At 36.8% G+C, this 26,707-nt stretch overlaps 1 protein-coding gene across 1 annotated transcript; it reads right to left on the reverse strand.

Moving 5' to 3' along the window:
* Positions 1-1,673: 1,673 nt before the first annotated feature.
* On the reverse strand, positions 1,674-26,347 carry LOC124157962 (ribosome biogenesis protein BOP1 homolog). The gene is made up of 14 exons (XM_046533080.1): positions 26,170-26,347; positions 25,568-26,029; positions 24,586-24,737; positions 23,749-23,866; positions 23,471-23,626; positions 21,139-21,327; positions 20,227-20,394; positions 19,741-19,915; positions 18,198-18,416; positions 13,945-14,048; positions 12,606-12,779; positions 12,137-12,236; positions 10,968-11,163; positions 1,674-1,881 (listed from the first exon to the last, which is right to left on the reverse strand). The coding sequence occupies exons 1-14, from the start codon at positions 26,263-26,265 to the stop codon at positions 1,728-1,730; spliced, it is 2,463 nt and encodes an 820-aa protein (XP_046389036.1). The 5' UTR covers positions 26,266-26,347; the 3' UTR covers positions 1,674-1,727.
* Between the last annotated feature and the right edge of the window lie 360 nt (positions 26,348-26,707).

Genomic DNA, 26,707 nt, shown 5'->3' on the forward strand with positions numbered 1-26,707 from the left:
GTATTTGCCAGCTTTTTTTTTCAATTCTAGCCCACTATGGACATCACAAAATTGCAAGATCTGATATATTCGTCCTTGACTCCATTATTCATAGACTCGTTGCATGAAAGATAGCGGGAGCGTGCTTCACCTTACTAGCTTCTGCTGACCACCCCTTCCTCTCCATTAGTGGTCATCTCTTTCTGTTCCCGCAACTCATCGCACGTGATGCTAATGTTGTTCTAAACATCGTTATCTGTGTTGCAGATTGAGCAGTTGCAATTTAATTTAATGATATACTGATAAAATGTCTTTCATGGTGTAGAAACACTGTGACATAATACTATCATGAGGCAGTGGAAAATTCACCTCACCTCAACTGAAGCATTTGCAGGTGAAACACTAGTCAGTATACGATGAGAAAGTGACAAGATTAGGGGGAACCTTATGTGAGGAATATTAAAATTCAGTCAATGATTTGTCCGAAGATTGAAACCTATTTTCATTTCCAAACACAAGCGTAACAGTTTAGATCCCGAGCTTGTAAAGATTTTATAGTTTTTAAAAAATAATTTGAAAACTTATAAAAATGATTTATAATCAGTAAAAATATTTAAGTGTGCATGTAAATCTAAAAAGCATTTGATTAATATGATTGTATCTACCCAGAAAAACTTGAATAATTACTTCATTTTAAAGCAGGAATTTGAAAATGCATTTGGATCCAAAAATATCTGAAGCTTCGAAAATCAAGGACCCAACCCAGATCCGGGTCCGAAAAAATCCTGAATCCAGCCATACCTAAAAATAATATAAACTACCTTTGACGTAAAAGGAAGATAAAATTGAAACATTTCAGTTTTATTCTTGCCAATTGTATTAAAATAATTCTGAAACATTCATAGTAATCTAGGAAGTGTAATGCTGCAGCACAAACAATTTCCGTAAATAATGTTAGTTTCTTTCATTCCCAATTCATCCATGAAAAATCGTAGAAATTTCCTTCCTCATAGGAATATTTTTTCTTTTCCGTAGAAACATTAAATTATAGTTTCGCTAGTAGTAGGACCCGCCCGCCTCTGTGGAGGTGCGGGATTCCTCTTCCCTTCCACTCCTATCCTATCCCAGGAAGTGTCGTCAAGCTCCTATCACAGCAGCACTTCCTTCCTTTCTCCTTCCTTGTCCTCCCCCGTGGTGAGGGTGAAAAGGGAAGGCTCATAGATCCTGCCCTGGGAGTGTAACCCTGCATTTTCCACTATCTTTAACCTTAGGTAAGGCTTACACATTTCAATCAAGAAAGGACGAAAATACCATACTTGCAAGTACCACAAGAGTAAATAATCTGGACCTAAGGCTCCAACCAAATTATAAACTAAGTCTTCTGGTTGGTAGAGGTTGATAAAATGACTTATGGGCACTAAACAAATAATTGCCCCAAACACCAAGTATGTTTGACTACGCTTACTTTTCAATAATTGTTCCAAGACTATCAATTTTCTTGATTATTTGCATTCTGCTTCCACATTGCACCACATCTGAACTATGAAGACATTGGAAACAATTACATGAGGTGAAGGTAGAAGAGGATATAGAATTGAGAAAATGTATCGCTCAACATCATCTCTAGTTTAGAAGGATCATATTATATACAGTAAAGTAAATCACTGTGAATTTTCACACATAAATTATGTACATTTTCATATACCAAAGTTAATTTATTACATTTGCCTTAGAATAGATAACATTTCTCAAGAATAGAGCCTTATTGTAGAATCTGCACCAGCAGAAAACACCCATGGTTGAGCTGGATGAAACTGAACGTCAAAAATACCAAAATCATCATAGGCTTCATGATCACAAAGTCGCTTCAAAGGAACAATGAGAGGATTTTGCAGTAAATCACTGAAAAGAAAGGGATTTATATCAATTAAAAAAGAGAACCAAGAAAACTAAAAATGCATGTAAATGGGTAATATTGAACATGAAAGATAAACCTAATACAACACAAATAAAATTTTTATAGAAATGTAAGAGCTATTCTGCTGAACGGGGGCATACCTATTCAATATTCATACGTATATTTCTTGAAACAATCACTATATAATCGATGACACTTCATAAATTTCTTTTATAACACCTTAGGCATGCAATGTTATTTCGTATGGCCCCTGTTATAATGGCCTTTTAGGCGTTAGCTACCACACGTCTTATGGCCTTTCGCTCAGAAGAGAATCGCTAGAAGCTATATGTATGTCTCGAGGCCTTAGTTATGATCGATTTCGACTTATGGCCCAGCCATACAATTAGTGGAATAACCCTGTTGGAGACACAAGGTACAGTAAAATGAAAATAAAACCAAATCATTCATACTTAGGGATAGGTCTTTTCACAGTATTCTCCGAAACTGAAAACAACAAATGATAAAACTCAATATGGCTAAAAGTCTGGAAGTCTGTAATCAGCAGTTGTAACTAATGGAGCAAAATGAAGACAAAAACTGCTTCCAGAGTCATACTAGAAAGACCTCAATCGGGCCTGAATTATCTGCCATGAATGCACAAATAGGTTTGGCTTTCGAAAAATGAAAAATGATATAAGTGAAACTCATTTTTTTAAATCAACCAATTTGATCAGTGGAATAATTTGGATAATCTCTCTAGAATGAAACTGCATCAAAATTAACCCCAGATGACTTCTCACTAAGGAAGCCGGAATAGGAGACAACTACAAAGAACATGGGAGGCAATTGTAGGCAGCAGCCACAGGTGAAAATAATTTAAGCGACGACTAAGACATTCCACCACACAGGGTAATAAAGAGCACTCAAACACCAATAAGAACTAGACTTGGAAGATACCGCGAGCAGTGGCTGATCTAAACTATTTCAAAAAAAGGCTGCATACCAGGAGAAAAACAGGAGAGAATGTTTCATGATAGCTGAACGATATGATGGGAACAACGTTATCAGCATTCAATAATAAATTTACACAATGGAAAAGTGAAAGGTAACATTTTGATGTTCAACATGACATACACTTGAGATATCTGTGAAAGAAAATAATTTTATAAGTTTCACAACATGCTTGATTTGTAGTAACTTATTAATGCATACAGATTTGCCACCCTAAAGGGCAGTAAATAAATTTTCAATGAGTGCATCTTCACAACCATCAACAGAGACAAACTGAAAATGGCAAATACAGTGGAATCCCGATCTATCGTTCCCGCATTCATCGCTCGCCGTTCCTGGTCCCAAATAAAGTTCCATAAAGGCAATGTAATTTTTTCCTGCATCCATCCTTCCATGAAGTATCATTTTCCCGCATTGATAATTTGAAGATCGCAGTCCCGTCGTGTAATTTTCCCACATCCATGGTTTGACGAAAATGAGACGAAGAGTTTACAACGTGTTATTTGTGGCTAGTAACGACAGACACCCCCAGGAGATTGAACTACTAAAGGGAGAAGAGGAGTGCCATGGGATAGTTACATAAGTGCATTTCCCAAGATCCGCTATCCCCCTCCATTCATCACTCGCCTCCCCCCCTCTGAAGTTTTCCTCTTCTCCGAAATAAAAAAAAGGTCCCAGCTCGCGCAGGGATCGTATTAAGAAGACCTTAGCTTCGAAAAAAATATCAAGTTACACGAGAACAATAGAAATATGTTTCGTGCCCCCCCTTTTCCTACCCACTGACCTTTTTCAACCTGCTTCAAAGTTCCCAGTTTCTGGAGGTCAACTGCAATATGTATCACCTATTAGCCCAAAAGGTGTCTAACAATGAATTTCAGCAGTTGGCATTATACTTTTATTAGATTGAAATATTTGTAACGTTATTTAAGCATTTAAAGCAAGGAAGTATGTAGTTGGAAAAATACAATGGTGATTTCTGGCGAAACTCGATATCCTCGTAGCTGAGCTTCTCGGCAGTTAACATGGCATTTTTCCAAAAACAGGATACATATCAGGTTATTATCAGTTATCAATCTACGAGTTATACTATAAGGAAGGGATATCTTCTCAGGATATTTTGTTTCTCCCTACTAACAATCCGAATTCATCTGCTCATCAGGCGCTATGCTAGTTAGAAAAGAACGTGTAAGTTGCCTTCTCTTTAGAACAAAAAATTTCATGGTGCAGTCATATGTTTCTGCTTCACCCTCTGCAGTATGTTCTGCGTAAGACATACGCGATAGCATCAGTTCTGAACTTCACCTCACACGAACGGTTCCGTACTTTCCAGGGTGGGTTGACTTCAAACGAGCGAGTGTTTTCCATGTGGGTTTAATAAAGTCAGGTTTCATTTTTATTAGTTTCATTTTTATCCGTCTTCGAACCATCGCCCTTCCGAAGAAACAAGTGAGTACTTTAAAAGATGGACTGAAAATAAATGAATATGAAGAAAAGCATCCGGGATAGAAGCGCATGAATATTGGAGAATGCCTCGGGCTGTCCGCTAGCACATGACGGTAGGGGTGGGGTAGAGCTAGCTACCTGGTGAAAACAAGAAGTGGGATGAAGCCGAGGCTCAGGCGGGCCTGCCGCTGACGATTAACGCAACATTGTTCATGCTTTACACATTGCCTAAATTACATGAAAAATATATTTATTAGACAGGAACATTACAAATACCACACTTCTCCGAATATAATCGCCCTCTGAATATAGTCCCCTCCCCTAATTTTGAGGCTTCAGTTTTGGGAAAAGTTAAAAAAATGCATTTGAATATAGTCCCGCCTTTTACTTTTGCCACAGGTATTTTTGGCAAAAAAAGGGGGGACTATATTCAGACACATACGGTAATTGACTATTTTTGGCCTATATGATCCATCTCACAACCAATCACTGCGCCGGCAAAAGTGGTTGTTTTAGGCATAACATGCACATTCCTCTTATGAATACAAGTACTGGAAATGGCGTATCATGGATTTTTACATCAGAGAAAAATCCATAATAGCAGGGTAAATGCCGAGTGGAGAGCAGACATTTTTTAGTGAGGTAACTCTTTTTTTTCTTACATACCTTTAATATCTTTGAACGTAGGTTTTCGCAGCGAGGGGCATCGTTGATAATGGCTTCCGGGTGCAGCTGCGTGTTGCGCTTTGTCGCGAAAGCTTGCACGACAAAGCGCAACACGCAGCTGCACCCGGAAGCCATTATCAACGATACCTTTAATATGCTGTAATTTTCACGTTAATCATTAGTTGTGGCCATTTTGTTCAATATGAGAGCACAACTAACAGTAAATAAAAAATAGGTATCCAACTGTCCTAATCATTTTCAGTGACTGTTGAATTGAGAGAGATAACATTGTTTTCTCTCGAATCATGGTAAATATCATGCGATAGCGCTCGCTATCTGTAATTATTAAATAATAAATATACGTTCCCTAATGCATGAATGTTTGTTTAAACACATAAATATAATGGTTTGAAAGACAGTAGTGCCTTTCATTTCCGAAGGATATGAAAAAATGGTGCCTATCACTAAAACCTCTCTATAGTGAACCTCCATACATCAAATTGCCCAAATTTTGGTCCCCTCCATTATGATGTAAAGAGGTTTTACTGTATTATGAAATTCTCATTACTACGAAGCAAATCGTTGGTCCCGATGAAAAGGACTACCCAAGCTATAATAAAAGAAATGTTATTACGAGATTTCTATTTTTAACAATTACGAACTTCAATCCTGGTCCCAGCAGTTACAAAATGAACTTTATTTTGAAGTTCGACGAAGAAGCAACAGCATTTAGGTGGATATATACAACGCTAAGTTTTAATAACCGCGCCACGTTTAAGTTCTTCTCGTGTACCTTGTCCAAGAGCATCAATTATGGTTCTTCATTCAGTGTGCACTCAACATCATATAATAAGCTTCAGTCCTGTGGAGTCATGGTGACCCCCTCATAACCGCTCATAAATTTGAAGTACAGTTAGTCCTCTACCTACACACATTCGATTTCCTAACTTTCAGATATACGAGCATTAAAAAATTTCGAATTTGGCGCCTTTCGATTTGGCTGATGCTACGCGGTCTAGCTTCGAGGAACTCACACTTAGGGTACAATCTGAACAAACTTTCATTGAATCTGGTGTGAATATAGGAAATGTTCAGCATTTTGCTCGTTCTTCCTAACCGCAGGGAGCTTATTTTTTCGGTTCGAGATGCATCGCACGCCCAGCTAGATCAGTTCTTCACAAACGCAAGTTAGCACACAATTGTGATGCGTGTTGCATTCTGGAGGATAACGTACTCCTCGATTCCTTGCATGCAAAATTCACTAACTCTTGGTTTACTTTGTGGTATTCCATTATAAGTTTTTCCTGGATATACACAATAACTTATACCACTTATTTAATCATAATTAGCACCTGAAAATGATGATAATTCATGGAAACCCGGGTCGCGCTCTGATAAAAAATAAGTGGTATACGTAATTGTGTATATCCAGGAAAAACTTTCCTTGCATACAGTCCAGCTGGCGAGAATTGTCCAATGACAGCACAATAGGAGGGGCGGAAAACCCTGCGCCAGCACGGTTTGCAGGCAATCGCAAACTTAAACCTTAAGTATAACTGATAATTTCATACTTGACTATGTGCAACCTCTCCATATTGGAAATAAAAGAATAAAACTTTGTAAGGTTCATTTGTGTATTTAAAAAGGCACAAGTCGATTCACGTGAAGATGTAACTACGTTACAAAACCCGGGTCATGCCTATTTAAATACACAAGTGAACCTTACGAAGTTTTATTCTTTTATTAACCCTACACTGCATGATTTTTTAGAAATTGGTGAAATAAATCATAGGCATGTATCTTAAGCTTATGTTTATGAGAAAAATAGTGAAAAAATTTTTTTCGAAAATTTTGAGTACTTAATCCCTAAAATAGTTGCCGTTCCATATATGGCACACCATGCAGTGGTCACCCAATTTTATAAGTAAAAAAAAAAAAATATGAAAAACGCTAAATACAAGTTTCAAAGGCTAAATGATCGCATACATGCCCGCTGACGGTATTTATGGGCCCCAGGGTTACTGATACATGCGGGCCCCTTAATCCCAGTTCACAACCCCCCCTTAACCTCTACCCCCACCTTTCACACAATTTATACTAGAACTGTGAACTTTCAGATTATTTTATATCTACCCGATAAAAGCTTTTATTCTTGCTTTCATTTTAATAACAATCAATTTATATAATCAATAAATAAATTTTTTGGCCTGGCCCCTGGCATATTTATCCCTCCTTGTCGCTGGCCCTGATTACTCACAAATTGTAAGTAAAGAGGAGGAATTACACAAGTAGTATTTGACTTGACTTAGTGGATTCATTTCATTATTAAAGAGACAATAAATTTCAAATTGCTTTTATAAATACTTTTTTTTGCATTTACTTTTATTCATGAAAAATACATAAACCTTATATGAAAACACATTATAAATTTACCAGTTAAAAAAAATAAGACAGCGTTCAGAGAGGAGCACAAAATATGAAGGAGGTATTGGTTACCTAGAACACTGTCTGCATAATACAAAGAACTCAACTCTAAATAGCATTCGGTCACGGCAACTCCTTTTTTAACAAACTAGGGTGACCGCAACCGAGAGATTAATTTAACCTAGTCTTGGTGGTATGCTAAAAAACAGTTTTTTGTTTTATTGAGGCATAGTGCCATGCTGCACTTGTCACACTGGACGAAGGATTTGCCGTCACAGTTGGGATGCTTGCATCGTTGACGCTTTTCGCACCACTTAGGCCAGTGAGCGGTTTCATCCTGACGGACATCTTTGGGTGGAGGATCGATTGCTGCCCTTTTTCTCTTGCTTTTCTGTGCAAGCAACGCCATGAATGATGGACTAGGGCGACCCCGGCACGAAGTAATGTTCTTACCCCCTTTACACAGAGTAGCCCCCAGCTCAGTTCTGAAGTCGGCCAGGGATATATATTTTGCTATGTCTTTTTGAAATAACACTCGTCGGTATAATAGCCATGAGTTGATCACGGTTACGTCAAGAAGGTGGTAGAAAAGGCGAAAGTACCACTTTTTGGATCGAATTTTAATTTTGTATCTCCCTACCATACTGTCTAGGAGATCTACTCCTCCCATGTGACGGTTGTATACCGTAATTATTTGCGGGCAGTCAATATCTTCTTTGTTTCGTGTCTTCTTGTTGAATCGCTTGACTTCATTGAGTGGTAGCTGGCCAACGAATGTTGAGAGCAGAGTGACTACTTTGTTGTCCAACCATTGCACAGCCGACACGTCCACATCTTCTACTGTCGTGGTACATTCTTCTGAAGTTCCACGCCCCATCTTTCTCAATTTTAATTCTGACGAGAGCTTGAGACCTTGTATTCTATTCCTTCTTAATGTCCCCAGGGATTCAATTCCTCGTTTGTGCAGATAAACGACCAAGGGGAGGGACGTGTAATAGTTGTCAAAGAACACTTTATAGTTTCTATGTTGAGGAATTGATCTGCAGAGACGCACTACTATATTTGCACTTGCACCCAAATCAGGCTCCTCAGCTCGCCGATTGGCTTCATCGTTCTCTTGGCCGGTGTAAATCTCGAAATCATGCGCGTACCCGGACACACCACAAAGTAAGAAAAGTTTATAGCCCCACTTATGAGGTTTCATGGGCATATACTGTTTCATGAAATGCCTTGACTTCGTTGCACACAGCTGCTCATCGACTGACATGGACTGTTCTAGTGGAATAGAAATGAATCTTTCCCGTAAAGAGTCAACCACAGGGCGCAGTTTGTGCAAGCGATCGTGACCGGCTTGCCCTTTTGGAATTGCTTGATCATTGTCATTGAAATGAAGAAATCGACGGATATTTTCAAAAGCATTTACAGGCATAGTATCCCGTATAATATGGTTTCCGATCGTATCATTCCAGTAAGATCGAACGTTAGGAAGATGAATTACCGACATAAGGATACAAATTCCTAAGTACTTCTTCAACTCATCAGTTGAGAAGTCAAAAGGCTTAGAAGGGTTTATTTCCACACTATACCTGATCGATTCTTCAACAACTTTCTCCAACAGAGTGTCTGAGAAGAAATACCGGAAAAAATCATATGGCTCTTTGAGCTCGACAATATCATGAGGAAGAATTTCACTCCCCAAAAAGTTATTACTTGGCGGAGCCAAATTCCCCTTTTTCCAGAGTACATTGTGGTATTTTGGAGGACACCTTCTTTTACTCAAAGCACTTGAAGATGTTGATGGCATATTTATCGGCACATCTTCATCCCTCACATCCGGTTCATTAGGCACAACTGGTTCAGCTTCTGAGCAAAAGGTTTCATCGTCATCAGAGAAATCTAAACCATCCTCACTATCACTAGGAATGGCTAAAGCATCGATGATAGCGTCTGTATCCATGTCTACTTGATTCTGTAAAAATATACACATCAGCAATATAATTATATAAACTAGAAATCATGAATTAAAGTTGGTTATAATCTTGGGGAGGAGGTCACTTATATAAATATGGTGGGTAACAATGCAGAGAGGGGATCCACTAAAAGTTACGTAGCATATACAATGCAGCTGTTTACGATTTTTTTCTCGTCAAGTGTAATAAATCCTGTAAAATTACACACAAAAGAGTGCGTGAAGGGTTTCATGTGCGCCAATCTTCTACTTTATCTCAATGTAACTGGACAATTGCGTCTTCAATGTTAAAATTAATTATGCCATCAAATTTACTTCATTTTATCATCTCGTGTATAAAACAGTGATCTTGTGACGTCACAGGGGTAATCGACATAGCGGGTATGTCGTTCAAGAATAACATGAATTAAAAGTTTCATTTGTTGAGGCAGCGTTACAAATTGAAGGAGGAGGATTGGAAAAATTCTACTGTAATTCAATTAGGAGTTTGGGTGTTAAAAAATCATATAAAACAGTAACATAATATATGCAAAACCCTCGAATCTAAAATAAACTTTGGTACGTCAACGTAGGCCTCTCTTATCAGGAAAGTTGCCAACATTAAATGCCAACAAACCTGTGTACACTCATTGTTATAATCATTGTTCATGCATAAAATAACTATTTTTGAATCATTCAAGCTAACATTATTTCAGTATACACTTACCTCACTTTATGCTGTAGCTGCTAGTATGCACGAGAAATACCTCTTCTACCGAAGAACTGAAAGACTGCAGAACAAATGTTCACACCTCCACAGAGCAGTACACTTAATCACGGGGCTGGGATCAGGCCGTTACAATGGAACACCGATGTCTCAAACACGTCAGAAGGCCGATGACGAAGAGGGAAATCTTTAACTCGAAAGGGTCACCACTGCATGGTGTGCCATATCAGGCACAGATACTTAAAACTATTTTTACGCAATAAATAAATACTTTTGTGTTATTCAAACTACCAGCGATATAGTATACACCTGTGTCATCAATTATATAATTATTTTGGCTGCTTGAATTTATTAGAACTACAATTTATAAGAAATGTAAAATGTAAAAAATTTACAGAACCAATTTTTGATGCATTCACTTAGATATGAGTACATAAAATCATGGTGCTGTGATCTAGTGGTGCCGCTGGAACTTCAAGGGTTTAAACAGACTACGGGAAAGAGGACATAGTAATTTCAAGCCAATATCTATAACTACCCCAACAGTATACTCGATTGTTTAAGCTGTGCCATATATGGCACACCATGCAGTGTAGGGTTAAACCTTAAGTCTGTTTTGGATAGCTTTGCAACAAGCTCATCCAAGACAGGCATTTGGATTTCTTGTACTCAGGGTAAGGAGGCCTTGGATCATGCCAGCAGCGATCAAAATTAAGTTATGGATTTTGGAAAATTGCAAGAGTAAATTTTTTCACAAGCGGTACCAGGTTTGAAATAGGGGTCCTTTTTTTTTAATTGCAAAATGTTCAACCCACAAGCCAAAAATCTCTCCTCGGATACAACATATTAAAAATATTGGCAAAACTTACTTGTATACCATTCCATGGGAAACAATGAGAGCACGATCATCAGATCCACTAGCAAACAAAGGGTAGCGCTTATGGAAAGCTACAGATCTAATGGCTGTTCCGTGAAGCCTCAATGTTTGATACGGAGTTGTAGACAGATCCAAATCAAACCACAAAGCTTTACGGTCGTACGTCCCCACCAAAACATTATCACCACCTGAAATTAAATAAAGAAAAAACAATTTTCACCATAGAATCAAACGACCAAAGCAATACAAATTGTTACTGCCATACTGTATAACTGAGAAAAAATTATTCTGGAGGGGTTCGAATCACCAACTTCGGAGTGCTAAGTCTTCTCCTTAACCACTAGTCCATGTCACTCGTTGACCCCAAAGGGGATTCATTACTAGCTTTGTCAAGAAAGGGAATGAACCAGTCTGCTAGTGTCACTGAATCAAACTGAATTTTAACACTCAGCGGCATTATTTGCTGTGATATTACGGCGGATATTTTATATGTATGTTATGTTTGCTATCGCTGATTGAGAAGCTTCAGCATTAATTGTAAGGCAATATACTTCGACGGATCGGCCAACTTACAAGAGAAAGTAAATTTACGTTCTGGATGTGGATTTATTATCTAGCATGAGCAGCACAATTTATGTGGCATTAAACATTGCACATATCCCGCATGCATTTCCCTTTAATGATGTAGTTATAAACATATTGCGGGAGGTGGGAATGCTGTTCAAATTTTCCTCCCACTGGTACAATGGAAAATACCAAAACTCAATTTCCAAACTGCGGCGAAAGTGGAGCTGCTCCATTTGTTGCAATACTTTTGAATCCGACTGTACACATACTAATGGAACAAATAAAATCCTTTACTTCTAAAAATTGAGCTATTTGAGTGATAAATTAAGAATTAGAAGCGTGAACCAGAACAGAGTACCAGCCAAGAGTCATACACGAAGCAAAAAAAAGTTGAAAGAAAACTGGCACATCAATTGCTGAGAAAAGCTATATTCCTTCTTTTGAAAAATGTCTAGGATCAATCATTTTGTGACAGCCATTCAATAAATATGCTTAGATTTAAATAGTCATGGAAAACATAATCATCCAAAATTTACAATTCTGAACTTTTTACAGACTGATTTCCAGAAGAAAATTAATAAGGGATTGACATGCCTGGATGAATTGCCATCGATGAGATCCATCTTGAATTTGATAGAAGCTTTTTCACAAGTTCTTGTTTCACTAGGTCGTAAACTCGAATGTTACGCTGAGTCTGGAAAAGATGAAAGAAAGATTACTCTCTAAGAAATTCAATAATTGTGCAAACATTTTTGAGATAACAAGCACATTAAACAAATAAAGAGAGCAAATCATTATAAAACATAATAGAAAAAAGTAAAAATTTTATGAACAAATAATATACATTGTCAGAGCAAAAATTACAATAGACTCATTTATACAAGCAACTTTATCATAAAGTTTATGCAATTACCAACTAAGGTCACGGCCCTAATCAAAGGGGTATGTTAACATACTATGAAGAATTTGGCTTTCTCATAAGGACTGATTAACAAAAAAAATCAATTTTCAAACGTAAAATCATCACTACCAAGAGACTAATAATCACAATAGAGTTACTTACTGCAACAAACAAGAAGGGTCGAATTGGATGAAATAGAACACATTGAACCAAGCCTTTCGGTTTGGCAAAAGGTAACTGTGACCTCCTTTTCGATAGTTGATGTATTACCACAGACCGATTTTGACCTTCGGGCATCACAGTGACAAAGTAGTCTCCTCGCCCATGCCAGGAAACCTGCAAAATATTAATGATGTACATAAAACAAATTAGACTAATTAAATCCACAATAATTCAAAACAAGCAGAAAAGATACAATAGCCAAACGTCGACTGACAGAGTGAGGGTGATTTGATACCTAAGATAGGGCTTAAAAACTCACCTCCATGCACGATAAGAAATTTTATGTAACCCTCACCTACAATTACCCCTGACCCATGACAACCAAACTTAATTTGACGATTTTATATTCATAGTTTATTTGGAGCATTTTTTTTAACTTCAGCATCCATTATTTGGAAAAGTTTGTAATTTTAGTAATTCGACATCCTATAGTGTGCATGCCATTTAAGCGTAAGTTAAGTTCAAGGGAGGAGGTTACCTACATAAATATGCTTGGTAAAACTCTGACCCTTATGGCTGTAGGATGTTTTTCGTGCATTTTCACATGTAAAAGGCAAGACATTAGCGGTGCAACCAGTAATTTGAGCCAACTTTGTGAGGCACCAATCCAGGACGACTGAGTAAATGTGAAACAGGTCTTGAGATATTTAAAACTTTTCAGTTCCTCGGTTCGAATAAAATAGGTAACATGCCGATAAAATCTCTTTCAACGCAAAGACAAAAGATTTTATTCTTGATATGTTAAATCTGAGGGAATACTAAGAGAGTTGTAAACCTTCAACTATTATTTGTGCCAAGGATGCAACTATTGATTTGGTTTTAACATTTTGTAAATCCCAAGGGGATAGAATGACAAAATCGTACTCAAAATTAAGTTTTTTTAATTTAACTTCATTACTGATTTGCTTTTGTTTTTGTGTTGACCTTGACTGGAAACCAAAAAATTGTTTGTTGACCCTCTGAATCTTATCTAAGCATTGCACCAATTACAGTTTTTGCATTAATTCCTACAGATTGAATTAAGTTCATTGCATTCATTCCTACAGATTGCATAGTAAATATAATAGTTTTTATGAAGTAAGTATAGTTAATATAATAGTTTGATCAAATAGCACCTGAGCAATCAATTTACCCAATTCTCTAAGAGTCAATGGAATAAAATTTACTATACTTCATCAGAACATTTGACACCTTTAAAAAAATATATATATATTCCACCAACCACATAATCAAGAGCAGACTGCATGATACTTATTTATATGTATTTCTCGCAACCCACCTGATGAACATCCTTAAAATGATGAACCAACACACGAATCCCCTTATCCCATGCACTCTCTCCAGCATGCTCCCATTGAACTGCAGTTTTCACACGCTCAGGAACTGTGAAAAGTAAAATAACAAAAATTTAACAGAACATATTGAGAATTTCAGGTCTTTTCAGTAAAAGTTAAGGACACTGCACACTTGTGCTATTTCGTATGTCCTTTTCCTTCCATTTTTCTAAGGGATGCACTTTCTGCATCATTAGCAAACATCCATTCAAATCCATAGCAAGCCTCAGAATATAGACAGGGCTCTTAATTCAGAACTACATATATATTCCAAAGGAAGGGAGCACTGCCAATGCAATTTGCCATTCATCCTGTTCAGACCATCTGTCCACCTCAGTCAAATATTCTTAACAAACAATTCCAGGCAAAGTGGATTGAAACATTAGACAGTGCATAGAATATCTAATTAACATGCATGCCATTCATTTCAGTTCAGTAGATCCACAATATAATGAGCACAGATAAAAAAATATTCGTAATATTGAGTGATTTGGATGGTCCCAACCAAGGAGGATGTAAATGTACTGGAGGGGCACCACTAGTCCGAGCATTGAGTGCAATGTGGCAGGAATGGGGGTGCTTGGGTAGGATAGCCTACTTCGACCAAAACATTGATAATCCCACAAGAGTCAATGCTAACTATTTGGTGAAATATTTGGTCATGATCGTTGTTACGTTAAAATAAACTATCCCAAACGAACACAGTAAACTTTTTCTTTATCATTGTGGGAAGGATTCGCGAAAATATGCCTTGAATATCTTTTCCCAGGAAAAAACTATTGTCAAATCACCACAGTTCTGCTGTGCAACTAGCTTAGCCGAAAATAACATTTTACAATTGTAAAATATCCATTCCCCTCCACTTATACTGGTAATTAATAAGATTACAGCCAATGGAAATCTTACTATAGCAGACCAGTCGCAATAATAGAACGAAAGTATGTTCACGATGATATATTATCACCTCGATATGACTATATGGACAGTTTAATATACACAGTAGTACGACGAATGATCGGAAAACTTCGACAACAATCGAAAAGTAATTGTTACATTTTCATTTTATAAATCAGAGGCGATATGAGGAACAGAATACTTGATAATATATGTACACTGTTTGAGACGAAGTCCGAAAATTGTCAAACCAAGATGGCGGAATTCTGACCATGCTTAAAACTCGAATACAGTGCCTCCTGATATTTACAACCTCCTTGGTCCCAACAAAATTTACATGTAAAGGTATAGGAAAGGTGAATTAATATGAATTATCATAATTACAAAGGAGTCCAAACTTAAGTCAATTTAATATAACAAATACTGCATGCATCACCTTTTTCTTCACGTTCTTTCAAAATAAACAGATTCACAATTTATGAGCTAGGACAAGCATTAGACTAGCTCTGTTGGCAGCCATTGGATAACCATTGAGCAAAGTGTGCACAGAATATAAAAATTTGATGACTGCAGCATCCAGGCATTTTTTTTTCGGCATGTGACACACAGTTCTATACATACGAGTGGATGTTTGCTAAATAAACTCCATTTTTGAGAAATACCAGGCAAGATACAATAACTCACAAGATGTAGGCAGGGCAGCTAGGTGAAACCATATCTTTCGCCTGAATGTATGTATGTCTCAGGCATATGCTTGAGGTCCTGGAAAGTCCAGTGGATGGGAGGGTGCACTTAGGGGACGAGACTTGCATACCTAGACCTGTGCACCGACAACACACACACAATTCCAAGCTGTGACGTTGACAATGAGTCTGCTTAAAATGTTATCGTGTCTCTCCTGGACTTCACTTAGTAAGCGTGAATGGTCAATTTTTCATTTTAATGTTGAATTCTATAAAGGTTGGCACTGAAATTTCATTTGCCAAGGGCCAATTCACAAAGTAGAGACCATAGATGTGGAGTGTTGCCTCACACTGCAAAAATTACCCATAGACACCATCACCATTGAATTTTACAATTGTGGCACAGATCTACAGAAATCTCCACCATTGGTAAGTACTCTCCATTGGAAGGGGAAGGGATTGAAAAGACCTTCAGAGGGGGGGGTCCACAGGAATTGACCTAGATTTTATCACAGAAACTTAGTTTTTTATATAAACTATGCACATTTCTATTGCTATTGTAGAGCATCCAACTCCTTTCAAGAGTCTAAGCATTGTATTCCATTCAATGTAGTCATAGGCCTTCTCCAAGTCGATAAATGCAATGAAAGTCAGTTCGTTCCTCCCCATTCCCTTCTCTATTAACAGCCCTAAGGATAAAATTCTCTTGTGGCTCTGCTTTTCCTGAATCCAAATTGGTCCTCATCTAGGAATTCTTCCACTTTCATTTTATTTTCCTGTAGATGACTCTTGTCAGTACCTTGGATGTACGTGTCATCAGGCTTATTGTTCCAAAATCTTCACATTTCTCTCTTCTTTTTAAGGATAGGAATGATGATATTCTTCTGGAAGTCACTTGGAATATTTCCTTTTGGGTACATTTCACAGATGGTTTCATACAGCTGAGTTAAAGTTTTTCAAGCATTTTTGAATATTTCTATTGGAATATCATCTATTCAAAGTGCCTTAATCTTTCCTAGGTCTCTCATTGCAGCATCAAAGTCTGCTCTTATCCCACATCGAATCCCATGTCATCCTTTTCCACTTCACTACCTTCCTCGTTAATTCTTGTGCTGAGTTTGCTTCCTTAGCATACATCTTCCAGGTATTCTTTCAATCTCTTCACTTTCAATCAAAATATTTCCATCCTTATCTCTTAAGGCACAACATCTTGTACTCCACTCTCACTCACTTATATCTCAGATACCACCCGCAACCCAGTGGTTTTAAGCTCAGCCACAAGAATCTATTGATATATCACTGAAAATAAATCTTAATGGGACAAAGAAGATAAACAGTGGTAGGGTTATGTTATATCTGTTGGAATACTAAGTTTATTCCATGAGTAATCACACAAAATCTGATTATCACAACTGCAGCAATCGAGTAACAAGGTATTACTGCATGATAGTCCTACCAGCAACCATCTTATCTTTTCATTCCCGGCTAACCAAGAGTTTGCATGCACCACAACCTCAAATGGGCATAATAAGCCAACTGATGGACTGCCCGGTGTGGCAATGGTGTGGAGAAAATTGGCGATTGGAGATTGTTCTTAATTTAGGACAAGATTTACTGATTTGAGATGGAGAAACCAATAGAATGTGCACAAGAACACTGGTGCACACCATGAATATGCTCAGATGCCTTCCCCAAAATATACTAATGCAGATATAACAATGTTGAACATTGTTAGTATGCATACAAAATATTCCCGGTCCAGGGGAATTTTTTCTCATGGCAATTCTTGTATATTTCACTGCCGTTCACGCGGCAGGGTTAGAAATATTACAAATTGTTAGTATGCACAAAGGTTAAGAAAACACTTAGCTGTTTCACAAAATAAAATATGTTGCGACCATGATGATACGCTGTATCGAAACCGGTCGCAATATATTTTATTTTGTGAAACAGCTAAGTGTTTTCTAAACCTTTGTGCATCATGAAGGAGTTTCACCATGTTACGCCAACCACCATCGCAATTGTTAGTATGTATTCATGATGAAAAACTGATATCTTAACATTTTTTATAAAAACAAGTTATTAAGAAGATTGTGCAACCAGTTATGAATTTCATTCATACAATTTGAGTGCTACAATGTAAAAGAAACTATAGTGAAAAGCATTAGGATTCATAATAACGAATTTTGCAATAACAAATTCACTACTTTCTGTGTCTTTCGAATAAAATTACATCGTGATTCTACAGTTTGACAGGAGGGAGTGAACAGTTGTGGTAAGAAAACTATACACCGGCATTGGATCAATTTTCATTCTTATTCTTTGTCCACGTGGGAGTATTGATCCATAAATATGCACTGACAAGGCTTGGAGACTAGACTGGACACAAGCAAAAAGGGTTTAAGATGCTTAGTCTAAGTGTTTTCTAAACACCAACTTGCCAAAGAGCTTCTCTTGCAATTTAATTAATTTATATAACAGACAAGGGTATTGCACTAAATTAAGTTCTTTCTTAGGAATACTATAGAATTTATACTTTCAAATTTTATTATATTATACCATTACCATACCATACATTCCCATGAATGTTATCATACCATTAATTATTACTCGTAACCTACCGATGGTATCCAGGTCTTCTGCAGGTGGAGTTGAAAGCAGTTCATCTGTTCTTTCTACAACTGCTTCCTCACCTACTCCTGGATTTAGAAGTAAAACTGTTTTTCCAGCAGCAATAGCAATCAGTGACAAGGATGTATTAGGGCACCAACAAATACGGCGAACTACACCATAACCCAATTCAAAGGTCTTCACGCAACGACCAGTAGATATCTCCCAAACTAAAAATTATGATAAAATAAAAAAGCTTTAAAATTCATACATCTTTACATTAACACAAATACTTATACTAAACAAAATGATAATTTACAGAAACTAAGCCAGTACTGTATAAATAAGTAAAACTCCTCAGTATTTTATAACAAGACTAATGACATAAACATCTAAAAACCTCAAAAAGCTACTGCATTCACATGCCTTCCAATAGAGGGGTTTCCTATTTTTTTTAATAGCCTAGATTGAAAGATTATTACTCCTGGAGTATGTATTTCATGCTTTTAGATTTTTAAATGACGATATATATTTTTTGCGATTAAATGAAAAGTGCAAATTTTCAAGTATGCGAAAACATGCTTGAAAATGCAATGCCACACCACGTGACATCACAGGGACATGGATTCTATACGAGTAGTCAGGAGTTTTACATCGTCCGACATTAGCAATGCATGCATGTGGCACAGAGCTAATGGAAACATCTCTTAATAATCACCTATTAAAATTGCCTAAGGTCGCAAAGTTTCCTTCGTTTGATAGGGTATTAATAATCCTAATTTAATCCAAGCGCTACCTGCTAGCAGGGTACTCTGCTAGTAGCCTGCATCATATCGGAGCTCACAGCCTCTCACCAAGGTGGCCTCACATGGCAGAACCTGGAACCAGAATGATCTCACACGGGCTTCTCCCTGCATTCATACTTAGCCGTCTCGCACTTCAAAATTATCACTTTTCATTAAATCACAAAAAATAGATATCATCATTTAAAATAGCATGAAATACATACTCCAGAAGTAACAATCTTTTGATTTAGATAATAAAAAAATAGGAAACCACCCTATTTTTTTAATGGGGTCATTCACTCAGATCCAAAATAGCAATGAACTAAGAGAATTCAGTGGATTGAAGGGAAGGTAAAGGACAATGAAAAAAATGTATTCTTCCTTGTTGAGTGAGGTTACGTAAAAATTTACAGTCATACCTTCCCTATATGGCCTAACAAATTAAGGAAATTTTCCTCATTACCATGTTTAAAAAGTCCATTCCTTTCATAAACACAACTTTGGGAACTTTTACCTAAGCTAGTTATATATTACAGCATCAATAACTCTTTACACTCCAGCAAGAAAGCATACAGCATAGTAAAACCACACTACAATCTTCCGATCATCTTCCTTTCCTGGGCCTAGACATCATTAGAGAGAGTTTTCTCAATTCCTAGTCAAGACACCCTTTCTCATCAAATACATGCGTGAATAAATTATTTCCCCCTTCTTATATGTATGTACACTGAAACAGATTTTATACAAGGTTAAGCAGTGAATGATTCACCTTTGAGAGTTTCATCATCAGATCCAGAGGCTAAATACTGCCCCTTAGGATCAACTGCAATGGTTCTGACCATATCAGTATGTCCTCGATAAATCATGGACAACGTCGTCGGGAAAGGCTGTAGATCCTTGGGATCTGGCAACTGAGGTACCAGATCCTCTGGTTCAATGGTTAACTGAAAATAAAAATTAATCACTAAGTAATTTATAATGATTTACACTTTGAGAAAAAAATTAATCTATTTTTGATTATAAACCTAGGCTCATTAAATCTGGGGATTCATATCACTGGGGATCACATGATGGTCTTTGAACAGAAAACTTGCTCAGAGATTAATTCTAGTGTTTCGCGAAGTCCCTCGGCTTTAACAAAATACTCACTGAAAAATCATTTTACTGCTTTCAGATATTCTTCCCATTAGAACTAGATTCAATACAATTCATCACACCAATGAAGTATTAAAACATCAAAGTTTTATGTACTAACCCTCATCTTTCTTCCACGAGGACAAAGGTAGAGGTCTAGGCAACGCAAGAAACGCTCTTTGGTATATCGGTCATACGCAGGAACCTCCCTCAAACTGTTGTACTTTTTAGGCATAAAGTGAAGCTTCCTCTTCCAAGGGGTTTCCTTCAGCTTCAACCACTGCTTAGTCTGTAAAGTAAAAATTAAACCCTCAGCAACAATTAAATTCTCCATAAACATCGACAGGGATAAACATTTCTCCATTTTTACAAACAAAAAGTAAGCCTGAGTAATTTATAAGCATGTTCTAATTTATATAACAATCTACTAAACAAAATTCCTTCAATAACAGGTCCAAGAAAAAGGTCTTAATACTGCCAAGAGGATTTTTATGTACCCATTCATGGAAATGCTTCAGTTCAAGAAGCAAAGATGACACAGCATTGATTGACAAAGGCTAAACAGAAAAGGACATTTCATAAAAACTATTTCCAGAATGCAATTACGTACTAAGTGGAGCATAAAATAAAATTAATCTCACACCCAAGGATTTCAACCTTAAGGTTGGTGTATTAATTTTTTAACCTCATAGTAAACCATACCCACACAAAATGTAAACATAAAAAAATATTATTGTATCAAGAGAAGAAACAAGCCTACACATATCAATGGGAGACATGCCAGAGACATACCTTATACCATTATACCGATATCATGTTCACCTTATAGACATCAAAGTAAGCAACAAGGATGCATTAATTTTTAATGTTTGTCTTCATATATTTCCAATCATTTTAAACGCTTTTTGAAACCCTTAATCATAAGGGATCACATGTTTGCTGCACTACACTACACACACAGGCATCTATATCTACCAAAGACTCTGAATAATTCTGAAGAATCGAATAAAATAAATATTTAGGGAAGGTATACCTCTCGTTCATCAAACAAGTACTCTGGAGGAGGATTGTATGATTCAGCATGTCCGGGAAGCTGCCGCTTGGGAGCTGGAATGTGAGCATGGATTCTTCTAGTGTATTCTTCGGCTTCATCATCAGCTGCTCCCCATAACATGAAAAACTTAGGACCTTGACTTCTCCTCTTTTCTAATTCTTCTTCTTCCTTTTGGATATAAAATGAAAATCAAGAAAAAACTGTAAAATCTGGATAATAAATTAGCAAACAAATAAGAATTGCAAAATCATTCACTAGAATAGAAAACATCACTTAACCTTTCCGGAGGATATAAACAACCACAACAACAAAGAACAACCAAACACAAACCAACAAAATGGCCATGAATACAGATGAGTGATATGTGGCAGTTATCTGACTAACCAATGATCTATAAATCAATCATTAAGCACTCTCCCTCGCTCAACCTTTTGTGTTCTCCTAACTTACTTAAACACTCAAACCACTTACTCAAACACACATGGCATGTCCAAGTCTTCAAATTCCTAGATGTTAAGTTACTTGTCCACTAGAGACTAAAAGTCACGAGATTGAGTCTTGAGTCACAAGTGGAAATGGGAGGGAGGCCACTCTCGAAAACAAATTGCAACAACTCTCAGAAACTTCAATTGTTGCCACTGAACTCGCATACTTCCCAACTCTCGAGACAAAATCTTAGAATTCTAAACAATGCCAATGAGATCGGTCTCAGATCTCATGGTACTAGTACAGTAGTAATTTTATATGTAATATGGGCTTCCACCAATGAGATTCCTGAGCAATTTACCACCTTATAATTCCCAAGAGACATATCAAGGATTAAGGAAAATTGGTTTCATTACCCGTACAGTTTGGTGGTTTTTTTTTAGATACATTTAATTTGTCATACAACATTTTTCTTGTATAATGTTATGAATGAGATACAATAATTTATTTTCCATTCTCCATTCAATTAAACAACTTATGATGTTTCACATATTTTCCTGTATTTTATTTTCCTAAAGATACTACACAACAACGATAGGTGCCACAATATCTGACAAGATTTATTATGGAAAGAAGAATGAGCAATAACATCAAGCCTTTCGAAACACATTTATTCACACCATTCCAAGCACCTAAATTTCAATTATAAGTATTGTAACTCTTGATTGCTTATGTTGACATTGATTGAGCAGGGAAAGATACATACTTGTTAATTGAAGCAACCACTTTAAATTTTTACAATTTGATTAAATATCATCATTAAATATGAAGTTAAACAAATTCCTTCCGCGTGAAAAAAAGATGGTGTGAGACAAGAGATCAAAAAATAGTAAAAGACTGCCTTCTGCATTTTAGCATGAAGGCTGTTGTTGGGTTTTCACTGTAACAATCACTGTAAGAATTGTTAACATTTAATTTTACAATTAATTTCAAATTATTAACTATGTTGACCTATATGTAATAAATTCGTCTCAACTACAGCCACAGCATCCACAACACCGACATCATTATGAGTGTACCCATAACGACGAACAATGACCACAGGATCTTCAAAATTTACATAGGCTTTTATATTCAAAACTATAGATTTTCACATTCTCACACACTCATAGAAGTTGCTGAGATTCTTTTAGATACCACTTTTGCCCCCAGGCAATCACAGCTTGGAAAATTGTCGAGGATGTATAACGACACATGATACATAATATGCATCCACATGAAAAGAAGTTACTTTTTTCAATCACATGTTCAATCAGGCATACAGGCAAAATCATTTTTACTTTCGTAAAAATGATTTTGCCTGTATGCCTGATTATAGAAATCATCCTTGCCTGTTTGCCTGATTTTAGAAATCATCCTTGAGCTCGTAGATCTATCTATACGGCTTGGTCAGAGACTCATTTATTGAGGATGAGAAAATTGAGCTGTAGAGCACTGTAGACCATGCTGATCAGAGGCCATATTGTTCTCTCACATTTTGTTTTTCAAGGTTGCAAAAAAACCTCATGGATAGTAGAATTTTAGTCCGTGACTTTCAAGGTGGAGCCAACTGAATCTATGCACCCCTCTTGCTAGCAGCTACATTAGTTACTCATGCAATATTGGCCACAGATTCCTACATTATTCACAGTGTCTTATTTCGAAGTTTTCAGCATAAATACTACAAAGGCCAAGACAAATGTAAGTAAATGTTTCTCAAACCCAGAGTAGGGGAAAAAGTAGGGACAAATCATTCCCTCCATCACAAGATTCGAGGGAAGAAGGATTTGAAATAAAAATATTGGATTAAATAGCTCCACTAACTTATAAATATTGATGAACTTACCTGCTCCTTAGTTTTCATCCATCCCATTTTGATGGCATGAACCATACGAGACACCTGTTCTTTCTCAGTCTTTGATGGTAAAAATGACCGTTTATGTTCTGGGAACTTTCGAATAGGTGTTTTCATAACAATTGAAGAAAACCACTCCACCCATGGCTAAAATATAAAGAAGCAGTATTAAATAAAATATTGAAGCACAAACTAATGCACTAACATCTTAAAATACAAAATTATTTACACACTAGGCACGTTTATGAACCAAAAAGTTATACACTCACTGCATGGTCATCAAATGCCGAATCTGGGATCTTCCCTTTTTGTATTCGCTCAATGATCTCAAGATCATTTTCTCCCAAAACTATATCTTGACCTGTCTGAGAATCTTTCACAGTACGCCTGAAAAGATTAAAAAAGCCAATGTAAAATTTTTGAGCAAAAGGCATAAATCAACTAAAAATATCTATAAAATATTACACATAAGCTAATCAACTAATGATTCAGCAGTTTCACACATTTAAGTTCGCAGCCAAAAAAAAAAGAAAAAATGAGTGTGTGCATATTCGATTAAATATTGAATGAAGATTAATAACATGTGACTTAAGCTAGAAAATATGATGAAAGAGAACAGGCAAGAATTTTGACCACCTAAATCCAAGAATATAAAATCACAAAAATGAAGAGCACCTTCAAAGTTTATCTAATGACTAAAAACTGCACATCTTATCCTCAGCCTTCTTTAAAGAGAAATCCAGTAGGCTATTGTTCATAAAAACAATGAAATTGTAAAATATTTTTAAATGCTCCTTACTCTTTGTCCAACAAAAGGGTATGCCTCCATAAGGAAGAATAAATGATATTACAAAATAGTCAACATTACAAAATTGCAAACCCCAATCAGGATCCTAACAAAACAAAAAAAAAAGTTGTTAAAAAAATTTTATGGGTACACAATGTGTTCCATAATGCCCCCGATCTACAAAATCACAAAGCCTTACCATACACACATGCCCAAGAATTTTAGAAGGAAATCCCTTACATTAAATTATAAGGAATTTAACACTCAAATCAATACCAGCTCCATTGTACAACAGAAGGACAAAAATTAGCACACTTACCAGAAATCTGGATCCTCCATCTTCCGCAAGAAATTATCCAATTCATCACCACGCTTGGGTCGAAGAATTTTTTTGCCATCCCAATCATAGCCAAGGTGAGTAAATTCATCATACCATTTCATAGGAATTTTACCAACAGTATTTCTCATATCCTAGATAATAGGGAGAATAAGCCATTTTTATTTCGGCGAAAAATACATATTACCTTTAAAATTATCCCAAAATAATCCTAGAACATACCAGAAGCCTTTAGCTGCAGATTTTAAGAAATTGTGGCTAGTGAAAATATAATAGCATGTCTTTCTCTCATTACTTTAATTAGTAGAATTTTTAATATTCAATTTCTAGAAGGTCCTTCCATTTAAACAACCAAATATGAGCCTTAAAACAATTTCTTTTCTACAAGATATATATGTAATAAGTTTCCCAAAGAATAGGGAATATCGAAGCTTAATTTCTTAGTACATCTAACATTAAATGGGGAACGTCAGGGGCTACTTCCTATTTGTTTATCGCATCCTTAGCCAGTCCCCAAAAACTCTCACCTACTTCCCTTTAATATTGTTCCAAGATTTTTGTTATTAATGAAATTATCCGTCTTCATGAAGGGTGATGCTCATATGGATGATTCAAAGGTACATTATCCACTTATGATCATTGCTTTACTTTGGTTTGAGTGATTATTTCTGACACGTTTGTACACATTCCATTGCAAACCTTGGTAGTTATATTGGGGGGGAGAGATTAGATCATGGGAAATAGAGGCTGGCGAACGGGAAAGTAGGAGAGTTTTTGGCGGATGTTAATATACAGCTAGGAATTTGATGAGCAAATAGATGGTAGCCTTTTCAACTCCCCAACTACATACTGCATCACCATCTATTTTATAGGGTTGAGTTAACCTGGAATGAGTTACTTTCCCCCCTCGCCTCCCGACTTTTCGGCCCAGTGTTCAATAAGTTTGCATTCTAAGTTAAGTTACCTCTTCATCAGATGTATCACTTTCATATTCGTTGGTACCAGAATTCCTCTGAGAAGATGAGGCTTCTTCAGAGTTACCGTCCGTGGTGCTTTCTTCCTTCGTAGTCGAGACATTCTTCTTTCTTCGGGTAACCGGTTTATCCTGCTTATTTTTAGACGGCACTGCATTCGACGATGACTGCGAGTCAACTTTAGGAGAAGTCACGCCACTCACTTCTTCGCTACTTTCAACGGTGCTAGCGTCTGAAACGTCAACTTCATCACTACCGGTCTCTCCTTCAGACTCCTCACCGCTTTCTGACGCTTCATCCTCACCACTACTTTCTTCGAAATTTGCACTATCACTCTCTTCGTCTAAATCTGCTTTCTCCTCATCAGAACTGCTGTCCCCCTCAATTGATGAATAATCTTCATCACTACTGTCATCTTCTTCACCGTTTATATTCACTAACAAAGACTTCTCCTAGAATAGTAAAAATTCTATATTATGATATGAAATAATACCTAGTAACATTTTACACGAGGGTTCTACAGCAAATTCACTCATCATTTACAATGCTAACTTCATATGCCAAATAACAAAACATAAATAATAACTCGCACCTTCGCTTCATTAGCGTCGTCATTTTTGGAGACTATTTCCTTCCCAGCCAGAACTTCTGGAGCTTTTCTCTTACGAAGTTTCTGTTTCAAAGACATGATGCCTCAAATCTGTAACACGTTTGTTGACATACAACCGGTCCCAATTGAAGAAAACGTGCTCGAAACAGTTGAAACACGGCAGACGTGGGTGTTGCGCACGTTGCGCATTTCGAGGCTGCAGTGGTGCCATCAACGTCGGCGGCCTAGCGCGGGAAAGTTGAGTGTTCTTCAGAAGAGGCAAGCATTTTAGAAAGATTGAGAGCATACTCTCACTAAAACATACCTTTATCAAAAACATTTAGATTGGCTCATTTTTATATTAAGTTCCACTGTGTAAATTCCGAGGAGGCTTCATAAGACAGACAAGGTGAGATACCATAGAGGTCCTTTAGGTCATGGGATCTGCGTAGTGTTAACAGATCCCCACACGCTAAAAGAAACTGAAAGCAATTAAACCAACAATAGCCAATAATGATGGACTGATAACAGAATACGACTT

This window comes from Ischnura elegans, chromosome 1 (assembly GCF_921293095.1).
Source record: "Ischnura elegans chromosome 1, ioIscEleg1.1, whole genome shotgun sequence".
NCBI lineage: Eukaryota > Metazoa > Arthropoda > Insecta > Odonata > Coenagrionidae > Ischnura > Ischnura elegans.